The 17,956-nt window shown below is 40.3% G+C and overlaps 1 protein-coding gene across 4 annotated transcripts in view; it reads right to left on the bottom strand.

Moving 5' to 3' along the window:
• Positions 1-232: 232 nt before the first annotated feature.
• VCL (vinculin) overlaps positions 233-17,956 on the bottom strand; it is a 45,277-nt gene continuing 27,553 nt past the window's right edge. For 2 of the 4 annotated variants that reach the window (XM_071748227.1, XM_071748226.1), the window contains exons 9-22: positions 17,555-17,708; positions 16,199-16,374; positions 14,832-15,022; positions 12,691-12,890; positions 12,064-12,192; positions 11,472-11,621; positions 10,762-10,870; positions 9,909-10,211; positions 9,219-9,343; positions 8,722-8,907; positions 6,689-6,898; positions 4,238-4,441; positions 3,495-3,599; positions 233-2,818 (exon numbers count right to left, since the gene is read on the bottom strand). In XM_071748227.1, coding sequence (XP_071604328.1) covers positions 2,672-2,818; positions 3,495-3,599; positions 4,238-4,441; positions 6,689-6,898; positions 8,722-8,907; positions 9,219-9,343; positions 9,909-10,211; positions 10,762-10,870; positions 11,472-11,621; positions 12,064-12,192; positions 12,691-12,890; positions 14,832-15,022; positions 16,199-16,374; positions 17,555-17,708 — 2,389 coding nt within the window. In that variant the 3' untranslated portion in view covers positions 233-2,671. The remainder of the gene's footprint in view (positions 2,819-3,494; positions 3,600-4,237; positions 4,442-6,688; positions 6,899-8,721; positions 8,908-9,218; positions 9,344-9,908; positions 10,212-10,761; positions 10,871-11,471; positions 11,622-12,063; positions 12,193-12,690; positions 12,891-14,831; positions 15,023-16,198; positions 16,375-17,554; positions 17,709-17,956) is intronic. The other 2 variants (XM_071748230.1, XM_071748229.1) reach the window with 1 other exon arrangement.

Below are 17,956 nucleotides of genomic sequence, written 5' to 3'. Positions count from 1 at the left end.
AATTCCACACTAATCACCCTTACATTCAAGTTTGAGAAATAAAATCTAGATGAATGAATTGATTTCCAGCACAGCAGCTCTGCCCTTACTGCCAGTATCAGGCAACACCCATTTCAAGCTTTCAAACCCTTGTTTGGTGCTGCTGGAACTACACAACCATCTGGAAAAACTCCATTTTCTCCCACTGGACCACAGCTTCCAGCCCATTATTTATCATTAACACTCACTGATCTTTGTACAAATGCGTTTTTATTGTTTTAAACAGAACCAAGGAAAGGTTGAAAACATTAGACTATACAATACAGTTTTGTTTATAAACAAAGTTTTATAGTGGTAAAACATTTCTAAGTGACATTCAGGGTCTTTTAAAAATTTTTGCTGCATTTCAGATTTGAAGGCCAATAGTGTTCAAAAAAAAAAAAAAAACCAAACAAACAACAAAGCAGTACTTGCATAAGGTGGACAAGTATCTCAGCTTCTACAAAACAGTTCAAGAACTCAGAGCAAACATTCTGGAAGAGTATCAAAGGCAACCATGATTCATAACTTGACTGCAAACATTCCTCAATAAACAAAAAGTGATCTTTGGCATAAACAATTATGTATTAAAGGCATTAGTAATATTGCATTAATATCAGTGAAGCAACTAAACAGTGATGCTAAAAAAGAAAAACAAGGTCTCACAGAGAAAGGGGTGGGGAAATGTGAGAAGCATTGAAAAATACAGGAAGACTAATTAGAAAATCCCTTACAAATAATCCCTACTTATTCAGTGATATTTACTATTAAATAGAAACATTACAATTATGTTAAAGATCTGGTATAAACCAACCAAATGCAAGACATTGAGGTTAAGGCTCTGGCACCTCTTCCTTTCTCTCCCTGTTGCAGGTAATTGCAGGAAGAGAACACTAAGGAAAGCTCTAAGTACCACGTATTTCCTAACACCCAGACACAAGGAGTGAGTTAAAGATCAACACCTGTTTTCTCTTGCTAAGGTCAGTTTGAGGCAGGTGGATTAAAATCAGTTGAACTTCCCTTTTTTAGATAACAGTGCAATGAAGGGGGAGATGGAGGGGAGCGAGTCCAGGTGTAGAGTGATTGCTGCAGACAGGTAAAGGACAGGTATGTTGTGTGTCTCCCTGGAGCTGTTCAGACTGAGCAGTTCTTCCCCCAAGGAGACTCCTGCTGAAGGTGTTTTGATCATGAAACAATTTTCAGCAAATTCAGAGGGCATCGTGAGGTCAGTGCTGAGCTGGGCAGCAGTCTGCAAGTGTTCCTTGCAAATGGACAGAAATAATTCTCCTTTCTGTCAAATACCAGAAGAGACTATAGAGCAATTAAATCAATGTGTGTGTTTGTATATAAATATATATATATATATAAAGGCATATTCAGTTAAGGGTAAAAGCATCCCAGATCTATTTTAGTAAGCGAGGAGGACGGTTTAGTTTTGTGGTTGGGTTTTGGGTTTTAAAAGATACAGTAAAACACTTTTATAAATGCATATTGAACTTGGGAAAAAAATTTTTTTTTTGAGCCTTCAAACTCCAAGTGTCAAAACCAGTAAAAATATCCTGGTATGTTTAGCATTAAGAACCAGTTTGCTGGTAGCCATCGGACTACCTAAAAAAGGGCTTCATGGCCTGGCAGTGCTTGGGTTTCAAAAAGCTCATCTTGGAAACAAGGGCAGTGAGGCAAAAGGTCTTTTTTTTTAATTGAACATATTTACCTTTTAATTTCCACCTTGAGTGGCTGGAATAACATGAGATGGAGGGAAGAGGAATATAAAAGTTGCATGTGCTTATTTGGTTTTCAAAAGGAAAGAGCCAGCACGTGGCATTTTCTGGTCCTGGGTGTGCAGGTAGCTAAAGAGAACCAAGATTTTCAGCTCAATACATCACTGAATTGAGCAAGAAGGAAAGAGTTCCATGATTTAAAGTTTAAGCTATCAACTGTGTGCTACAAACAGCCACTGCAGAGCATCTCAGTACAGTACAAGAGTTCTGGAATGTCTACTTACAGGGTGACAAAGACAGCTCCAGTTTTTGTTCAAGTACTGTTGCCAGGCAAAAACCAAAAGCAAAAAATAAAAATCCTGCTTCAGACATGTAATTTTAATCCTCACAGTTTGCAACTGTTCTGCTGCTCCCCTTTAATTACAAACCCCACACTTTCCATCTTTCTTACATGGTTTAAGGACAGCCAGCTACAATCCTATGGAAAAGATGAGTGTGTCTGTATCAATGACTGTCCCTAAAAAACTGCCAAGTAACCAGTAGTGTCCTAGACTCTCAGCACTAGCTTAAAGTGAGGTCCATGTTTTATACCATGACATGGAAACTACTTGGACTACACAGTGCATAAATGAGAAATGTGCTTCTGGGAATACAAAATGCATGGAGAGAATCTTCAAAAGAAAAAAAAAAAAAAAAAAAAGGATAAGAACTGTCTACTGGTAGAAGCAATTTTGAGGTTTTTGATATCAAATACATTCCAAAGACATTTGAAATGCTTTCTCTTATAGTTCATACCCTTATAATGGGGCATAAGCATAAGCTAATCTTAAGCTCATGTATACAGCACCTTTTGCTGTTAATATATCTTCTGTTTTTAAAAAAAAAAAAAAGGCATCTTATGTTACAGAAAACAATACTTCAGTGGCTGTTGTTTACTGATACCACGGGGTCTTTCTGACCCAGCGAAGAGTGAATCCAGCATCTGTTCTTATCTTGATGGATGCTGCTTCAGCTTCTCTCACAGTTTCCTTCACAGATTGCATGAGATTCTGGGCATTGTGAACCAACATCTCAGTTGCCTGGCAAGGAAAAGAAAAATTGCCAGTGCATTAATGACCACCACATTCAGGACAGTAGCATGCAGGCCCATTGTGGAAGAGGCCTCCCTGTGCAAGCAGCTTAAATCAGTTTATTCCTAAGTAAATGAAAAGTTTGTGGAAAGCAGCCATTGTTATCCTGACTCACAAGACTTTCCTGTTTCTCACTGCCTATTTATGCAAAATCTGAATAAAAGCTTAGTGTCTCAAATTAGAATAATGCCAAAACTGTAGGATTTCACCTGACAACTTGCATTTGGAAGCTGACAAAGTACTCAAGATGTTGTTGGAGAGGAAGTATTTTCACTACAACCCACCAGAGGGTGCCATGTCTCCTCTAATGCCAGGTCTGCTACAGCATTTGTAGAAGCAAGTTCTTGTACTGGCTCACTTCTTGTTGTTAATCAAGGATATTAACAAGTTGATCATATAAAAATTAGAAACAGAGTAGGCTCTTTGGCTTGGCAGGGACTGCTGTTGCTATATTAAAACTGCAGCTTTTCAGCCAGAAGCCAAAGTATGATACTAAAATTATCTTCACTAAACAGCTAATGTAGGCTTCCAAACTTTTAATTCCCAGAACACACCTGATCCTGGATATTTTTCTCCATAAAACTGATCAACAATTGTACACTGCCATCCATGTTACACCTCTTACCTGCTCTGACTCTTCATCACTGATATTAGTTCTGCCCAGCATGGTGGCTTTGACAGTGGAGAGAATTTTCAGCTGTGTACTGATGGTTGGGATTCGCTCACAGACCTGAGGGATGGGGAGGAAAAAACCACAAAACACCACTTCAGAGAAGTGAGAAACTGAACCAAGACAGCATCTATTGTTTTTTGTTTTGTTTAATTTCAGATAAGCTTTATTTTGTTTTATACTAGATAAGGAATAAACACAGAGGGGATCTTATAACCTTCAAGCCTTTCTGGCAAATACTGATAGGATACTCCAATCTTATATTTAATTGGGAATTTTTGGGTCAGCTTTTTTTTTTTTTTTTTTTTGCTGTCAGCATTTGTCCTTTCCTCCAGATATTCTTCAAGGGTGCTTGGTTAGGAATGAGATGTGGCTTAGACTGAAAAAAACTAAGGAATGTTACATTTCTGCTACTACTCTTTGAATAGAAGGAGAGTAGGCAGAGCAGTGTTCACAGAACAGTATTTTTCAAAACCTTATTGGGCATCTTCCACACTCACCTGTAAACAAATCCTGACTTTTATGGAATATATATGGCCACAGGATCTAAAACCATACAGACCTTGACAAAACTTTCCAGGCTAAGGAAAGAGACATGATTTACTGCCCCAACTCCTGTGCTCACTCATGCTACAAGAGGAACAGAGAGGAAAAACAAATTAAAAAAAACAGGAGGCATTTGGACAGGAGCTCATTACCTGCAAGAGGTTTGTTCTGATGCGTTTGTCAGTGCACTGCTTGGCCACCTCCTTGGCTAATCGGGTGACTTCATCCGATGCCTTGGCGATGTCCTTTGCACACTGAATGAGAGCTCTCTTGTTGCCACTCCCTCCTCTCACCAGGCGCGACATCTCTGCCATCAGCAGCGCCATCCGCTTGGCAGCAGCGATGATGTCGTTGCCCTGCAGAGGACAAGAGGGGTCAGCGTGCGGGCCACCCAGTGGCAGGATGCGTTTCGGTAGCAGCCCTTGCAAGAAATTAAGGCTGGAGGAACCATTCGTGAACACAGAAGAGGTTTCTTCAAGCAACAGGGAAGCTCTGTACTAATTATGTTTCTGGTGTTTGTCTTCCTAACACTCCGCATTAAAAAAAAAAAAAAAAAAAAAAAAAAAAAAAAGAATTGCTTCAAAACTGGAAAAGAAGTAGCCAAGAAGTGTTAGTTTGTCCATGGAATGAGTGTTACTGCTCTGCTGGGTTGGATTTTAAGATAAAGCATGTCATTAGCATCTGAAACTCCAGATTTCCCCACAACAGCTTCTTTAAAAAAGTAAAAAAAGGTGTGCTAAATAGCTTGTTAAACCAAATAGCACTGAGTTAAATAGTGTAGTCAAAACAGTTGAGCATAAAATTTCCAGTGGAATCTGCCCTAGTTTTGGTCCTGCTCTGGCAAGGGGATTGGACTCTATGATCTTCAGAGGTCCCTTCCAACCCCTGACATTCTGTGACCTGAAACTGAAGTTGTTAGAGCATCAGTTGTGTAATGATAAAGGATAAATGGAAGAGGATCTGTAACATAAAACTTTTGTCAGGGGTGGTGTGGAAATAAGATGCAGCTATTTTTTTTTTTTTTTAATTTATTCCTTGAAAAGATGTCTTCCTTTTTGTCTCCCCCTTTAAAAAGAAGTCTTCCTGGAGAGAAGATTGTGATAGGTCAGAAGATAATCTAGGGATATTTCTTAGATTAAAACCCATTTTTCTTGTACATCAAAATTAGTCACAAATGCTTGAGAAATGTTTGAAACATTGATTAAGTGTGACCAAGGAAAAATCATTTCTTATACACTGTTCCAGAGAGAAACCTAGTGCAAAGGGAAAAAAAAAAAAAAATGGCAAACTTGGATGATCAATTGTTAGTAGTCTGTTAGTATATTTAATTCACCTGGGTGGAAAGTTGTTAGAGGACTGAACCACTTGGTGCCATGAAGCATTCCTGGTGTGTGGATGAAAGATTAGCAGAGTGAGTTCAAGGATTAGCACTCTCTTTCCTTGGTACCAGTCAAGTTGAGAGCAAAGAATACACAGCAAGAACCCAACTTAGCAAATCTGTTCTCTACCCCTGTGCACATCCCTCCATGACTCACTGCTAGCAAATCCCAGAAGATATCCCAGATGTTTTACAGATAAGAGGTGACACAAAAAGCTGAACTATTCATTCCTGTGACCTAATAGCTAAACAGTTTGCTAATATAACCAGTTAGGATGCAAAGGACATAACACAAAGTTTTTTCCATGTTTTCACGTGGGAGGATCAAGAAATTAGGATCAGTGTCATTTATGAAGCTCTCTAACAAAGTTATCCAAGCATCAGAATCTGAAAAGGACAAGAACATTTTTAAAGCCCTTTCTATTACAATAGTTTAGTACATTTGGTCATGTAAATATATACAAACACACACCCCCCTGACTTTGGTTATGGGACACCAACCTTTTTTACAGCATGCTATAACAAGTGACCAATCTTGCAAGCATTTGTGCTTAGACAGAAGAGACAGGCTGCTTGAGAAGTTCTGAACCTCAGGTTGGATTCCCACTGGTGTCACAGAAATCTCAGCTTGGCAGCTAACAGCATTCAGTGCAGCTTCTTCAGAAAATCATTAATTCTCTCCAAAAGCAGCGTTTGCAATGCAGCCAAGTGCAAGCCAGCAGCCAGACAGGCCTCTTGGAGACCCCATACAGAGCCATTCCTCCTCAGAAGGGGTTCTACCCCATGGCATGGCTGGAGGCAAAGCACAATCCACAGGGGAAATGACTTCTTTAATGCTAAATGCTCTTTAAATGCTGCATCTGGAAGTCATTAGGAGCCACTTAAAGGGGCTTGCCAGGTAGCCCAGATGAATGGAAAAGAAGAACAAGGGGAGAGGGAAGGAAGGAAGGAAACCCCTATTAGAGTTTGAAAACTGCCACAAAGAACAGGCAGATGCAAAGGGAGAGGAAGCCTTTGCATATTAATTCAGTGACCCCACTCAAGCTTCAATCCAGCACCAACAGACAGATTTAGCAAACTCGTGAAGCCACTCTCAGCCCTTCAAATGAAGTGCAGACACACTTATCCATTCAGAATCCAGCCGGGATCAAGAGTGATGCAAATGTGTCAGCGTTCCAAGTGGCTGGATGCACACGGATCAGTCCCCGGGGAGACTCGGGAGTACCTTACTAGACCACTTGGTTGCTTCCCGATGTAGAGACTGAGCAGCAGCCAGAATGGGCTGGTTAACGGGCTGATTGGTTGGCATTAACAGCAGCTCAGGCTCGTAATCATCTTCAGTGTCAGAGGGGAGAGTGAATTCAACATCTGCATCATCATCCTCATCTATAGCTACACCAGCCTCAGCAGCTTCCTTAATCACTGTCACATCAGGCTTTGCAGGTGGCAGCAAGGGTGGAGAAACAGGGGACAGTTAGTACAAGAGGCAGAATCTGGTAGAAGAGCATGAACTGAGCTGTTTTAGTGACCAAAACCTCCTCTTGGTCTCTCTGGATCTGACAAGGCAGCTCTAGGCTGAGGTCAGGAGGAGGAGAAGGAACACAAGATTAGCAGAAGGAAGCAAACACTTCACCTGTGAACCAAAGTTACCAAAGATATGAAGACATCACAAGTCAAAGATGCAGCAACATTTTTCACCCAAGCACACAGCTTCTCCAGACAGAGGCAGACTTGCAAACCAATTTTTTCTGGCAAGACAATGGTAACATGAATGGATTTTTTTTGCTTCAACAAAAGCCAGGCTGACTGCATAGAAGCAGGCAGAGCAGCTGATGAGTGTGGTGTTTGTGCAGATAAAGCTTTGTCTGGAAGGCCACTCATATGTGTGTGATAAGAGGTAGCAGCAGGATCACAGAAAACCACTGACACTGCTTGTTGGAGAAAAAAAAAGAAATGGGGTGGAAAACACTGTAGAAATGATGATCGAAGTACCACAGATAACACCAAAAAAAAGAACAAAACCAGGTTATGAAGAGAGGACGTGATACCTGAAAGTTAGGAACATTACAGATCTTGGAAAGACTGAAAAAGAATTAGGAGAAAAAGAGGATTATGAAGGGTATGATACTGCTTTGCCACAATGTGTTGTATCCATTACCTTCAGCAACAAAGAAAGAGGATTCAAACAAATGCATTGTGTTCAGGTAGATCACAAGGAAGAGGTAGGTGGTTAAACAAAACAGGCATTTATAGCATTCTACAACTTTATTTCTTTATTTCTTTCACTAAAGCCAAGTGTGATGAAAGTTAAGCTACCCTGAGCATTGTCAACTGCTTTGCTTAAGATATGGCCTTTTATAGAGAAAAAATCTGCACCAACAAACCCCACAAGTTCTGGGAGGAAGTTCTTAGATAAACTGCCAAATAAACTCATCTTCAAAAACAATTTATTTAGAAGTCTTAATCTATTGAAAAGTTGCCAAATATCTCTCATGCTCTGATTTATCCACATGAGGGTGAAAGGCAGGGCAAGCTACAGCAATAGTCAGTGTTCACTTTGTGCTCTTTGAGAAAAGCAAAGCACAGAAGTCTAGAATCCATCCAGTAAATAGGATTTTTTTTTTAAGAAATGAAAAACCAAACAATAAAAAATGTTATAAGAATGAAGAGTGTTACCAAAATTTTTTTAAGACTAAGTACTTGTTCAGCTTCCCTGTATAAGCATAACACAAGCACCAGTAGACTAATGTAACTGAGCAAAAAAGAAAAAAAAAGGAAAAAGACAGTTGACACACAGTGTGTTGTCATTTAGCATGAGCAAGACCTTTGATTTCTGTCTTTCCACATCCAACCTGTATTCCCCTTGTCCATCAATCCCTCTACCACCCATTTGATAGACTCCAAAAATGCTTTTAAGCCTTCTTCCCCCAAAATTTCCTGTCAGGATAACTCTTATTTCTAAAAATATAAGGACAAATGCTAGTTTCACTTACTGGTTTGTCCATCTCAGAAATCAAGGATCAACAATGAAAAGAGTGGTTTATAATCTAAAGGCACTGAGCTCTTTCCTCAGCAGCAAGGATTCTGGCCTGGCTGGCAAGTGTCACTCAGTACAAAAATGAACTCGACATGGTTTCTAATTCTCCCTCCAACACATTTTTATAATTTGATCTATAAAAGACACTTTTGACTTAGGACAAAGCCCACTGAAATTTAAAAAATTCCTTTTAGCACAGAACCCTCCAAACAAGTTCTTACCTTGCTAGACCATTTACGGGCTTCGTCGTGCAGCTGCCTGGCAGCCATCATCATGGGCTGATTGATGGCTTCTCCTGCTTTCTGCTCTGGGAACTCTTCATCCTTTTCTTCAGGGGGTGGGGGTCTGGGTGGGGGAACCTCACCTTCTGGAAGGGGGGGCTTTGGAGGAGCAAGCTCATCAGTCAGCTAGGAAAGGGGAAAAAATCTTAGTGAGTGGAATGAAAGAGCACACAGATTGAGGGAAGGGTGGTGTCATGGCAAGACTATGAGCTCACACCTTTTTCAAGTGCACCCTCTTAAAGGAAACACCATGCCTGAAGCTCTTTTGAAAGCTGTGGCAGTGTTTTTTTAGACTTAAGGCCACATGTAGGCATGGCTGGCCAGACAATGCATTTTACTTCTAAGGAATGAAAACACACTCAGGTCATTTCTGGTGTGCCATCCCCTAATTGTCTGTGACAACTGTGGTGTTGTATTACCAGCTCTGCTGCACTTACATGAAGCTGCTCAAGGTCAGGAGGAGGAGGGGGGAAGTCTGGTTCCTGAGGCTGGAAGGCTTCCCTGACTTTGGCCACAGCTCCCAGAATTCTGTATCCAGAATCCAAGAAGCTTTTCTGCAAACCTGAACAAAAATCCCATTACTAGTTTAATAGCATTCTGCAACATTTAGAAGTGTAGCACTACCCCAAAAATTAATTCTATAACATATTATGCTCTATACACTGAAGCTGTGAAAAAACAGGTTAAAAGGTACCAGATTATTTACATTTTTTAGTGTCCTATGCAACATGCATAGAATAAAGCCTTAGCTAAGTAACTGCCACCATCAACAGCCACAGCTATTCCCAAAACAACTTCCAGAATCAAAGAAATTATGTAGGATTTTCTTACATGAAGTAGTACTACTGCTAACTAATAACAAAAACTCTTAATAAACATGAAATCCCATAATGAGCCAGAATGCTGAATCCATTACACCTGCACATGCCAAAGGTCTTGGATTGCATTTTGAAAGAGCAGGATTCAGCAGTTAGAGGTGTGACCTTTAATTTTCCCATTCTGGGATTTAATTATACACCACATTTGCATGAAAAGGGGACACAGCCGCACAAGACAAAAACGAGCACTGCTTCACAGCATCTTTAAAAAAACCCACAACATTTTAAACCAGCTGACTGAATCCTTACCAGGATCAGAAATATTTCCTGCTACTGCTTTAGCATCCATTACCATTGGTGATATAGTTTTGCTGAGCTCATCAGAGGCTGCTTTGACAGCCTCCCGGAATTTGGGGTCTTCGGAATTCTCCACCTCCCGTTTTGCCACCAGCAGGATGCGGTTGGCTCTCCTGGCAATGCTGGTGGCACCAGCTACCAGCATCTGAGGCTGCATGTTGGCCATGGCAACTTTGCATTTGTCAAGGTCTTTCTTAATTGCTTCTTCTGAGGCATCCAACAGGGATTTGGTATCGATGGCTTCATCCACCAACCCTAGGATGAAAGGTGAAGGCATTAGAATATCCTCGTTTCATCTGTGGAAAGGGGTCTCTGGTACTGCAGTCACCATTTGATATATTGGTATAAAATATTTGGTATGTTCTGTCACAGCTTGCTCTAATGACACCCCAAGCTCTGATTCTCCTACTCTGGCATGTTGCTTGATTCAAGAACTGACTTGCACATTACATGAAGAGACAGATGTTTTCTTAACCCCAACTTAATCATCTGTTCTCGTTCGATATTCCAAGATGATGCAGGAAAAAAAATGTTAACTTGCTCCAGTGATGTACTGCTAGAATAGCAACTGCAATAAAAAGGTATTCATTTTTCCAAAAAAACAAAGCTGAATTTACTCCCCCTCCAGCTCAGAAATAACACACATTTTGGTTGTGCTGTAATCTCTACATATTTCTGGAGTCAAAGAAAACAGTCCCACTTAATTTAATTTTTAATCAGTCAATACTCTCATGACTTTCATCAATCCAAACAGGATGGGGGACAAAAATCTAGCCACAATCTTCAACAGAAATTCCTACTTTACCTGTCATTTTTTCTACATTATCAATCCATTGGTTTTTCATGGTCTCAAAGTGTTCATAAGCAGCTTGGTTTCCAGGATTTCTCAGGAGGATACGAGCAGCTGATACCACCTGCCAGTAGAAAATATTTTTAACTATGGAAGTACCAGTACAGAACAACATCTCATTTGTATTCTTGAAAATGTACTAATTTTTTTAAGGAGTGGGTATGTAAATCTTCATTTGGAATCCTAGTTCACTAGTTCTAGTCCAACATTTAGCTGCTTTAAGATTTACAGAGCTTCTGGAATTGGTTGACACCAATGCTGCTTTTCTGGACCTTCAGTTACAAGCTAATATAGCTTAATAAAAGCACTAAAGTATGATACTGATTACGCCACCAAAATTTTAGAAAGAAAGGTAATTTGGGGAAAAAAATAAATCGTTAATGAGCATTTTTTTCCACTCATGTTTTTCACTCAGCCTCAAAGTAACTTTGCTTCAGTGGTAAGCCCCCAACACTTCTGTCCCAAAGCTGATGAGTACAACGTGCCACTTAATCACCATGTTCTACTTGGTATCATATGCACAAATATTTCCCATTCCCCTTGAACAGTGTCAGCACTGTTCCTCGTTGGTATTAACATGAAGATCTGATAACAGAGGCATAAAGAAAATTCCATGGAAGTCAAGCCCAGGTCTTTAAAAGCCCTTTGAGGCTCAGGAAGCAAACCTGTGGGGTCAGCTCCCGAGCCGACTTCACCGTGGCCTGAATGCCCTCCACAGTTGTTTTGTTTGCAGTTCCAACTGCTGCTGCTTTTTCTGCTGTAGCTCCCAGTCTAGCAGCATGGTTTTCAAAGTTTGCTGCTCGTTCATCAAACACCTAGAGGTCAGAAGAGAAAAGGCATTTTAAAAGCTTAGCTTCCCAAATAAACAGTTTCTTCAAAGAGTCAAACACCAGAAGCACCTTCATATCGTCAGCAATTTAGTTCATCTCCTGAAAGGAGATGAGGACACAAAATCTTTGAAGCCATTTTTTTTTATCCTTACATTAGTGGACTTTTTTATCCTTACATTAGTGGACTTTTTTTTTACCAGCTGTTTTGGGCAAAGGATACTACCCCACTTCATAGCTGTGAGGTATTAAGCACACTAATTCCCTGGCAACTACTGCTGTAAGAGATACTGTATCATAAGCTTAACAAAAAAAATACCAAGTCATTTTTCAAATTACTGATGCATATTTAAAATACCAATTCAGGTCAAGTTAAACACTAACTGAAGCTTCACATGGGGGGAAAAAAAATCCACCTGGCTATACTTGCCTCTTCCCTATTGGGAGCATCAGAGGGAGCAGTGGCTGCTACTGCTAATAATTTAATAGGAGTTGTGGTGTCACTAAAAACATCAGAAACCTCCTGGGTCATTGCCTCTTGCATCCGTGTCTTAAGATCCTGAAAAAAATTTAAGAAAAAAAAGAGGAAAATTAGTAGCATATGATACAGGAATATAAGAAGTTTCTAGGATTTCAAATCCCATAAAACATCTTGCACAGTAAAAAAAAAAGCCCATTACAGCAGCAGCCATTAAGATAAAATACTCTTGATTCATGACCAGTTAATCACTTTTTACTTAATTTGAAATACAAGAAGCTAACACACCACTTGTTGAAGCAGCATCAGAAGACCTTGCCCCTCAGATCTGCAATGCTAGCCTACAGTTTTCTTCTTTTCAAAGGAGATTTTCATTTTACTTCTGAACTGTTCACTTGGAATTAATCTCAAATAAGGTCTCTGTAGAGAGTTTGTGTTAAGCATCTCAGCTAAGCCAGCAGGGGTTTTGCTGCACCTTTGTTTTTCCTGATGCCTTCCCCACAGCCACACTGACCAAAGGAGGGTCAGTTCCTCAGCGTACCGTGCCTTTCACTGCACAGAAGCAGATTGGTTTTTTACCTTCAGTGAGTCCTGGAGCTGAGCAGCAATTGCCCTGGCCTGAGGAGATTCTCCCTCCCCTCTTGCTGCCAGGTCAGCCAGCTGAGCAGCCAGCTGGTCCACTCGGTCACACTTGGCAAGCAGGTCCTGCCGGTAAGGGCCCATCATGACGTTGGCCAAACGCCGGCCTTCGGCCGCCAGCCCCCGGATCGCTGCCTGGCCTGGGGTGGGAGAGGTCAAGGGGTGGAAAAAGTCATCTTGGGTTAACACCCAGCAGGAGAAAAAAAGACAGAGCATCTGATTTGAGCTTGCAGTCAAGTGGCACTTCTGAATTCTGGGGTTTTAACACCTTTCTAGGGAGGGGAACGCATCTCCTGCAGTTTATTGAGCAAATGCAACTCGAAGCCGTGAGGAATTCCCCTCTCATCAGTTTCTTTTGGTTATTACAGCACCTCTGGCTAGTGATGCATCCATTTAACTAGGGTGATCTGACTCAAATCAAGTGATTGGTGACTCAAGAGAAAGCAGCTGCAAGTTCCAAGTGCTGCAATTAATTGCCACAGCATTACAAGTGATGAGAAGACAAGCAGGAAGAGAGGGAGAAAGTCACACAGAAAACAAGTGAAAAAGCACAATATCCCTCCCAGGATTCCAGAAATCATGGCTAAGAACTGTCAAGTGTCCAGGATGTTATGGGGGAAGAGAGATAGACACCTTAGGGTCTTCCTCAGAGGATGTCAAAAGCTTTTCTGTAAAAAAATCTGGTTTTAGCATGGGTGATTCCCTGCATTCCCTTACAGAAGCTTCCTGCTTTTTCACAAGAATGCAGTCCTCTCTTCTTTCAATTACACAAAATATTCCCCTTTTAAAAGAAGTCCTACTATATTAAGTCCTTCACAGACCTGCTGATGAAGCATTTGAAGCTAACACTAACACACAAGTTATTCAAGTTTATAATCAAGCTTAAAATGAATTAGAAGAAAGTTGTCACAGAACCTGATTATCCAAGAACCACTCAGCACTTCCACCATTATTTTGGAAAGCTGACCCAGTGCTGAGAAACTTCAGTTCCTTCAGCAAGTTTTCAGTATGTATGCAAGCCTCATGATTAGTTAGGCACTTGTGGGCTACAAGGGGAACTTAAGCTACCTTTATTTTCAATTAAAGATAGGGAAAAAAGTTCAGATTTATAGCTTTTTTGAGCCAACCACCTCAAAGATTGCTGTGTTCAAGAGGAACAAAATTAGGAAGGTTTTCAGACACTGTCAAAATATCTCAGAGACCTATCTTGGTCATCTCATTCTGTGTTCAATTTGCTCATCAGAAGGTGTCAAAACGTAATCCACTGTTGAGTCTAAAATATTGCCTATAAATTCACATTTCACAAGTGTCCAAGCTATCAGCATGATTAAATCTTTAATTCAAGGATCTGTCATTGGTTATTCACACAACAGAAGTTATCTTGACAGACAGGAAAAGGTGTGAGGAAGAGGTATTGAAGGTTTGCAAGTTCTGCTGCTTTCCAGGCATGTTACCACTTGCTGTTATCAGCTGCACAGCTATGGAAAAAACTACTGAACCCAATTCTCAAGCTTCACCCACCTACTTGCAACAGCATCAGAAGAAGCCAAATAAGAAATTCCAGAAATGGTGTACAACAAGCTCCTGCATCAGGTTTCTGTGCTTGCTGACAGCCTGCTTAGGTTCTCAGGTCACCTCTCTCTTTGATTAAGCAGCATTCTCCTCAGATAACCCAGAAACCATACACGTACTGATATTTTTAGGTCAGGTTTCTGAACCTTTTTCTCCCCTCTGAAGGACATAACCACTCCACTTGCTGGAGTAGGTATAAATTAAAATTTGAGGTACTACATTTGCATGGTAATAAGAGCAAGGAGCAGTGTACATCTTGTCTGGGCTACAGCACACATTCCCCTGCTCTTTGCCAAAGCTGTTCTTCCCAGAAGACAAAGAGGATCAGAGGGCATCTTGAGTCAGTAATATTGCAGTCACCACTTGGCTATAAATCTCCAGTCCCATGCTTCAAGTTTCTACACCAGGGAAGAGATTCCATGCATCCTCAGCATCTCAGGAGCTGTTGTTTCAGTCAGAAGAATTTCACCAGACAGCTGTAGGGGGGAAGATGATGCAGAAACACTTACCTACTCCCCGATCAGCAACTGTAGGATTATCTATCCACCTCTGAGCTTGCTCAATCTTTCCTTCCAAATGGACAGCTGCCTTAACTGGCCTCGTGTTTGCCACAGCTCTGTTTGTTTTGGACTGTAAATTCTGAAGTGATGTAGCTATTTGCTTAGCCAATGCTCGGGCCTCTGGAGAGTCACCTTTCCCACTGAGGATTAAAAAGGTACAGGCTTGTCAACATGACTTACAGCTAGTCCCAAATTCAGCAGGAAGAAACAACAAAAGGCACTTCATCTCTTGAAGTCAGGTTAAATTTGGCATCTGAGTCTCAGACCAAATAGTGCAGATCTGTCAAGACATAAATCTCCACCTCAGACTCCCCTGCTGTGGCACCTGGATGTGACATTTGTCCAGCACAGCACTGGGTGGGGGCAGGCTTGGCACTGGCATTGATAATCCTGATATATGACTGATTCCCCAAACTCACTGCTGTCCTACAGTCACATGTCTGTCACACAGAGAACAAGCAGAAAAAGCAGAAATAGGCACTAAGTTATCTATAAACTTGAAAAGAGGTAGCTTGTTAAGACCTGCAGCAGCTAAATCAAGAAAAAAATTGCCTAAAGTGTCTAACTAATGAAGGGAGAAAAATACTTATCTCCATGCAACTCCATGCAATTTATCTATAGGCAACTGGGCATAGACCAAGATCATAGTTTATACTACCACTGTTCTCTACATCCATTCTCAAGTATCTTCTTCACAAAGCTAACACAGAAATATCCTTTCTGAAAGCCTTATATTTTATACAGTTTTCAGTTCCAGCTCAGAGCACTGCCACTGACTGAAGGGGTTGATATTCCACCTTGCCATTCAGTGAACTGCTTGAACACTGATGATCTTTCTATAAACAAAATTAAATCTCACATTACCTCATCCCTTTGAAGTGTTTGGACAGCACAAAGGAGCTCACTTCTGGCTTCAGTTTGCCTATCAAATATTCCATAGACAGGAGAAAGAAAATTTTGTAGACAATCTGACTCCACTCACTTTTTTTTTTTTTGAGGAAGATGGTGCCAGTTGGATTTTGAGATAGAAATCATAAGGATAAAGCATTATAAAGGGTGCCCTATTTTATAAACTGGATCTTTTTTTAAAGGCTGTTAAAAAGTTTGCTTCCCTCCCTTGGAACTGAACACTTCTTCACATTCAGTTTTTACTCAATGAAGGAAACTCAGCAGTATAAAGACACCCAGTCCCTGTTCCTGGAAGAAAATCTATTCCCCAGCTCATCATCAATATTCTGATTTTGCTCAGCACTGAAAAATGAATAATTCTGGTCATTCAACTAATAACTCTGGGTGGTGACAGAAGGAATACTCACTGTCGTCGCAGATCTGACAGCTTTGCTGTGAGAGCAGAGATTTCCCCCAAGGACCTCAGGATGTCCTCCCTTTCCTTGGGCTCCTCACACAATTCTGCAACTTTCCTTGCTTCAGCCATGATTCCCCTAATATGTTCTTCTCCTTCACTGCCCCCATTTGGATCTGCAAGCCAGTTCTTCATAGAAAAAAGTTGTATGCAAATGAAAATCGACAGGAGTATTATTTCTATTATTAAAACAAAACTGCCAATACAAGCTTTCAAAACTTTATTTAACAGAAAATACTTTCCAAAAGCAATTTATTTGCTAACATGAAGCTGGTCTCCTGTCTGACAGATTTTCTGGTTTGAAAAAGATGTCAAGCTAGATGAAATCCCCCCAGAGATTTCCCATTCTCCCGCTCTCCCCATCATTTGCCAACAGCATTTTCATGAGTAAAATTGAAGTGGGAGCTTTAGGGATTCATGATCTGGCTTTCAGAAAAATTAAAACAGCTGCTCTTGTGCACAGGGTGGTACTCTTTACAGAGCTTTTACTAAAAGTCTCTTTATCATTTCTTTCATACTATACTTTATATACTTTATATACTTTATATACTTTATATACTTTATATACTTTATATACTTTATATACTTTATATACTTTATATACTTTATATACTTTATATACTTTATATACTTTATATACTTTATATACTTTATATACTTTATATACTTTATATACTTTATATACTTTATATACTTTATATACTCATGTATATTTATAGATATAGGTATATATCTATATTCCTGTCACATATTTATATGATCTCTGTGCAGAAGGTTCATCTTTTGACCACCATCATTACCACTGGGTAATAGGCTGACCATAGGGGAAGATTAGGAGTTAAAAAATAAAGGATAAACTAAAAGCAGAAGAATTTTCATTAACATTGTTTTGCTTTTGTCATAAAATTCTCAATCCTGAACTGCACTCACAAAACAGCACAAGGGAAGGGCTCTGGTTTTACCCACAGGTAAATCTCAGCTGTCAAGAATGTCTATCCTTCTTAGTAAGATCAGTTTATATCCAAAAAGAGAAGGTGTTTTTCATTTTGTTTTCATAACAAAGTTTTTAGCAATGTTTAAAAAGTTCAAAAAAAAAAAAAAGTAAAAATATTACAGTTTAGTGAAACTCACAGTACCCTGGGAGTGACTGGATTTAGGATTTTCCTTTGTAAAATCAAGTGTTCCCTATACATCCTTCCTAACAAGTAACTGCTTTGTGTTTGGAAACAACCACTACAGTTCAGCACAGCAGCTCTAACAGCACCAGTGTCCTCATGTTCTCAAATATTTATTAAATCATCAGTGGTACCTGAGCAGCATCAATCTTCTTGGCAATTGCCTGCTTAGAGTTGGTCATGGCCTCCAGTTTCCGGGCTGCATTCTCCACCTTTGCAGTGAGCACATCCAGACCTTGGGACACCTGCTGTGCCTTCTGCATTGCCATGGGGGTAGCACCCTGTCCTCTGCCAAGGCAAGAATGGACACCACAGATTGGGCTCAGGGTTGAACAAAGCTCTTTTTTAATCAAGAGGCCACAAAAGAAATGGTTAGGAGCACCCCCAGCTTTTTAAGTATGCAAACTTTCTCATATTCCTGACTTTTGAAAAGACCAAAGTAAGTGGAAGGATAAAAACCATGCTGCTGAGATGCTAAGCTGGGATTACACCACCAGGCCAGAATCTGAAGATGTGTTTCTTTATACTTTGTCACA

The sequence above is a fragment of the Heliangelus exortis genome, chromosome 7 (genome assembly GCF_036169615.1).
Source record: "Heliangelus exortis chromosome 7, bHelExo1.hap1, whole genome shotgun sequence".
In the NCBI taxonomy this organism is placed as follows: Eukaryota; Metazoa; Chordata; class Aves; order Apodiformes; family Trochilidae; genus Heliangelus; species Heliangelus exortis.
The sequence above is the reverse complement of the archived record's forward strand: the minus strand, read 5'-3'. Positions and strand labels throughout refer to the sequence as shown.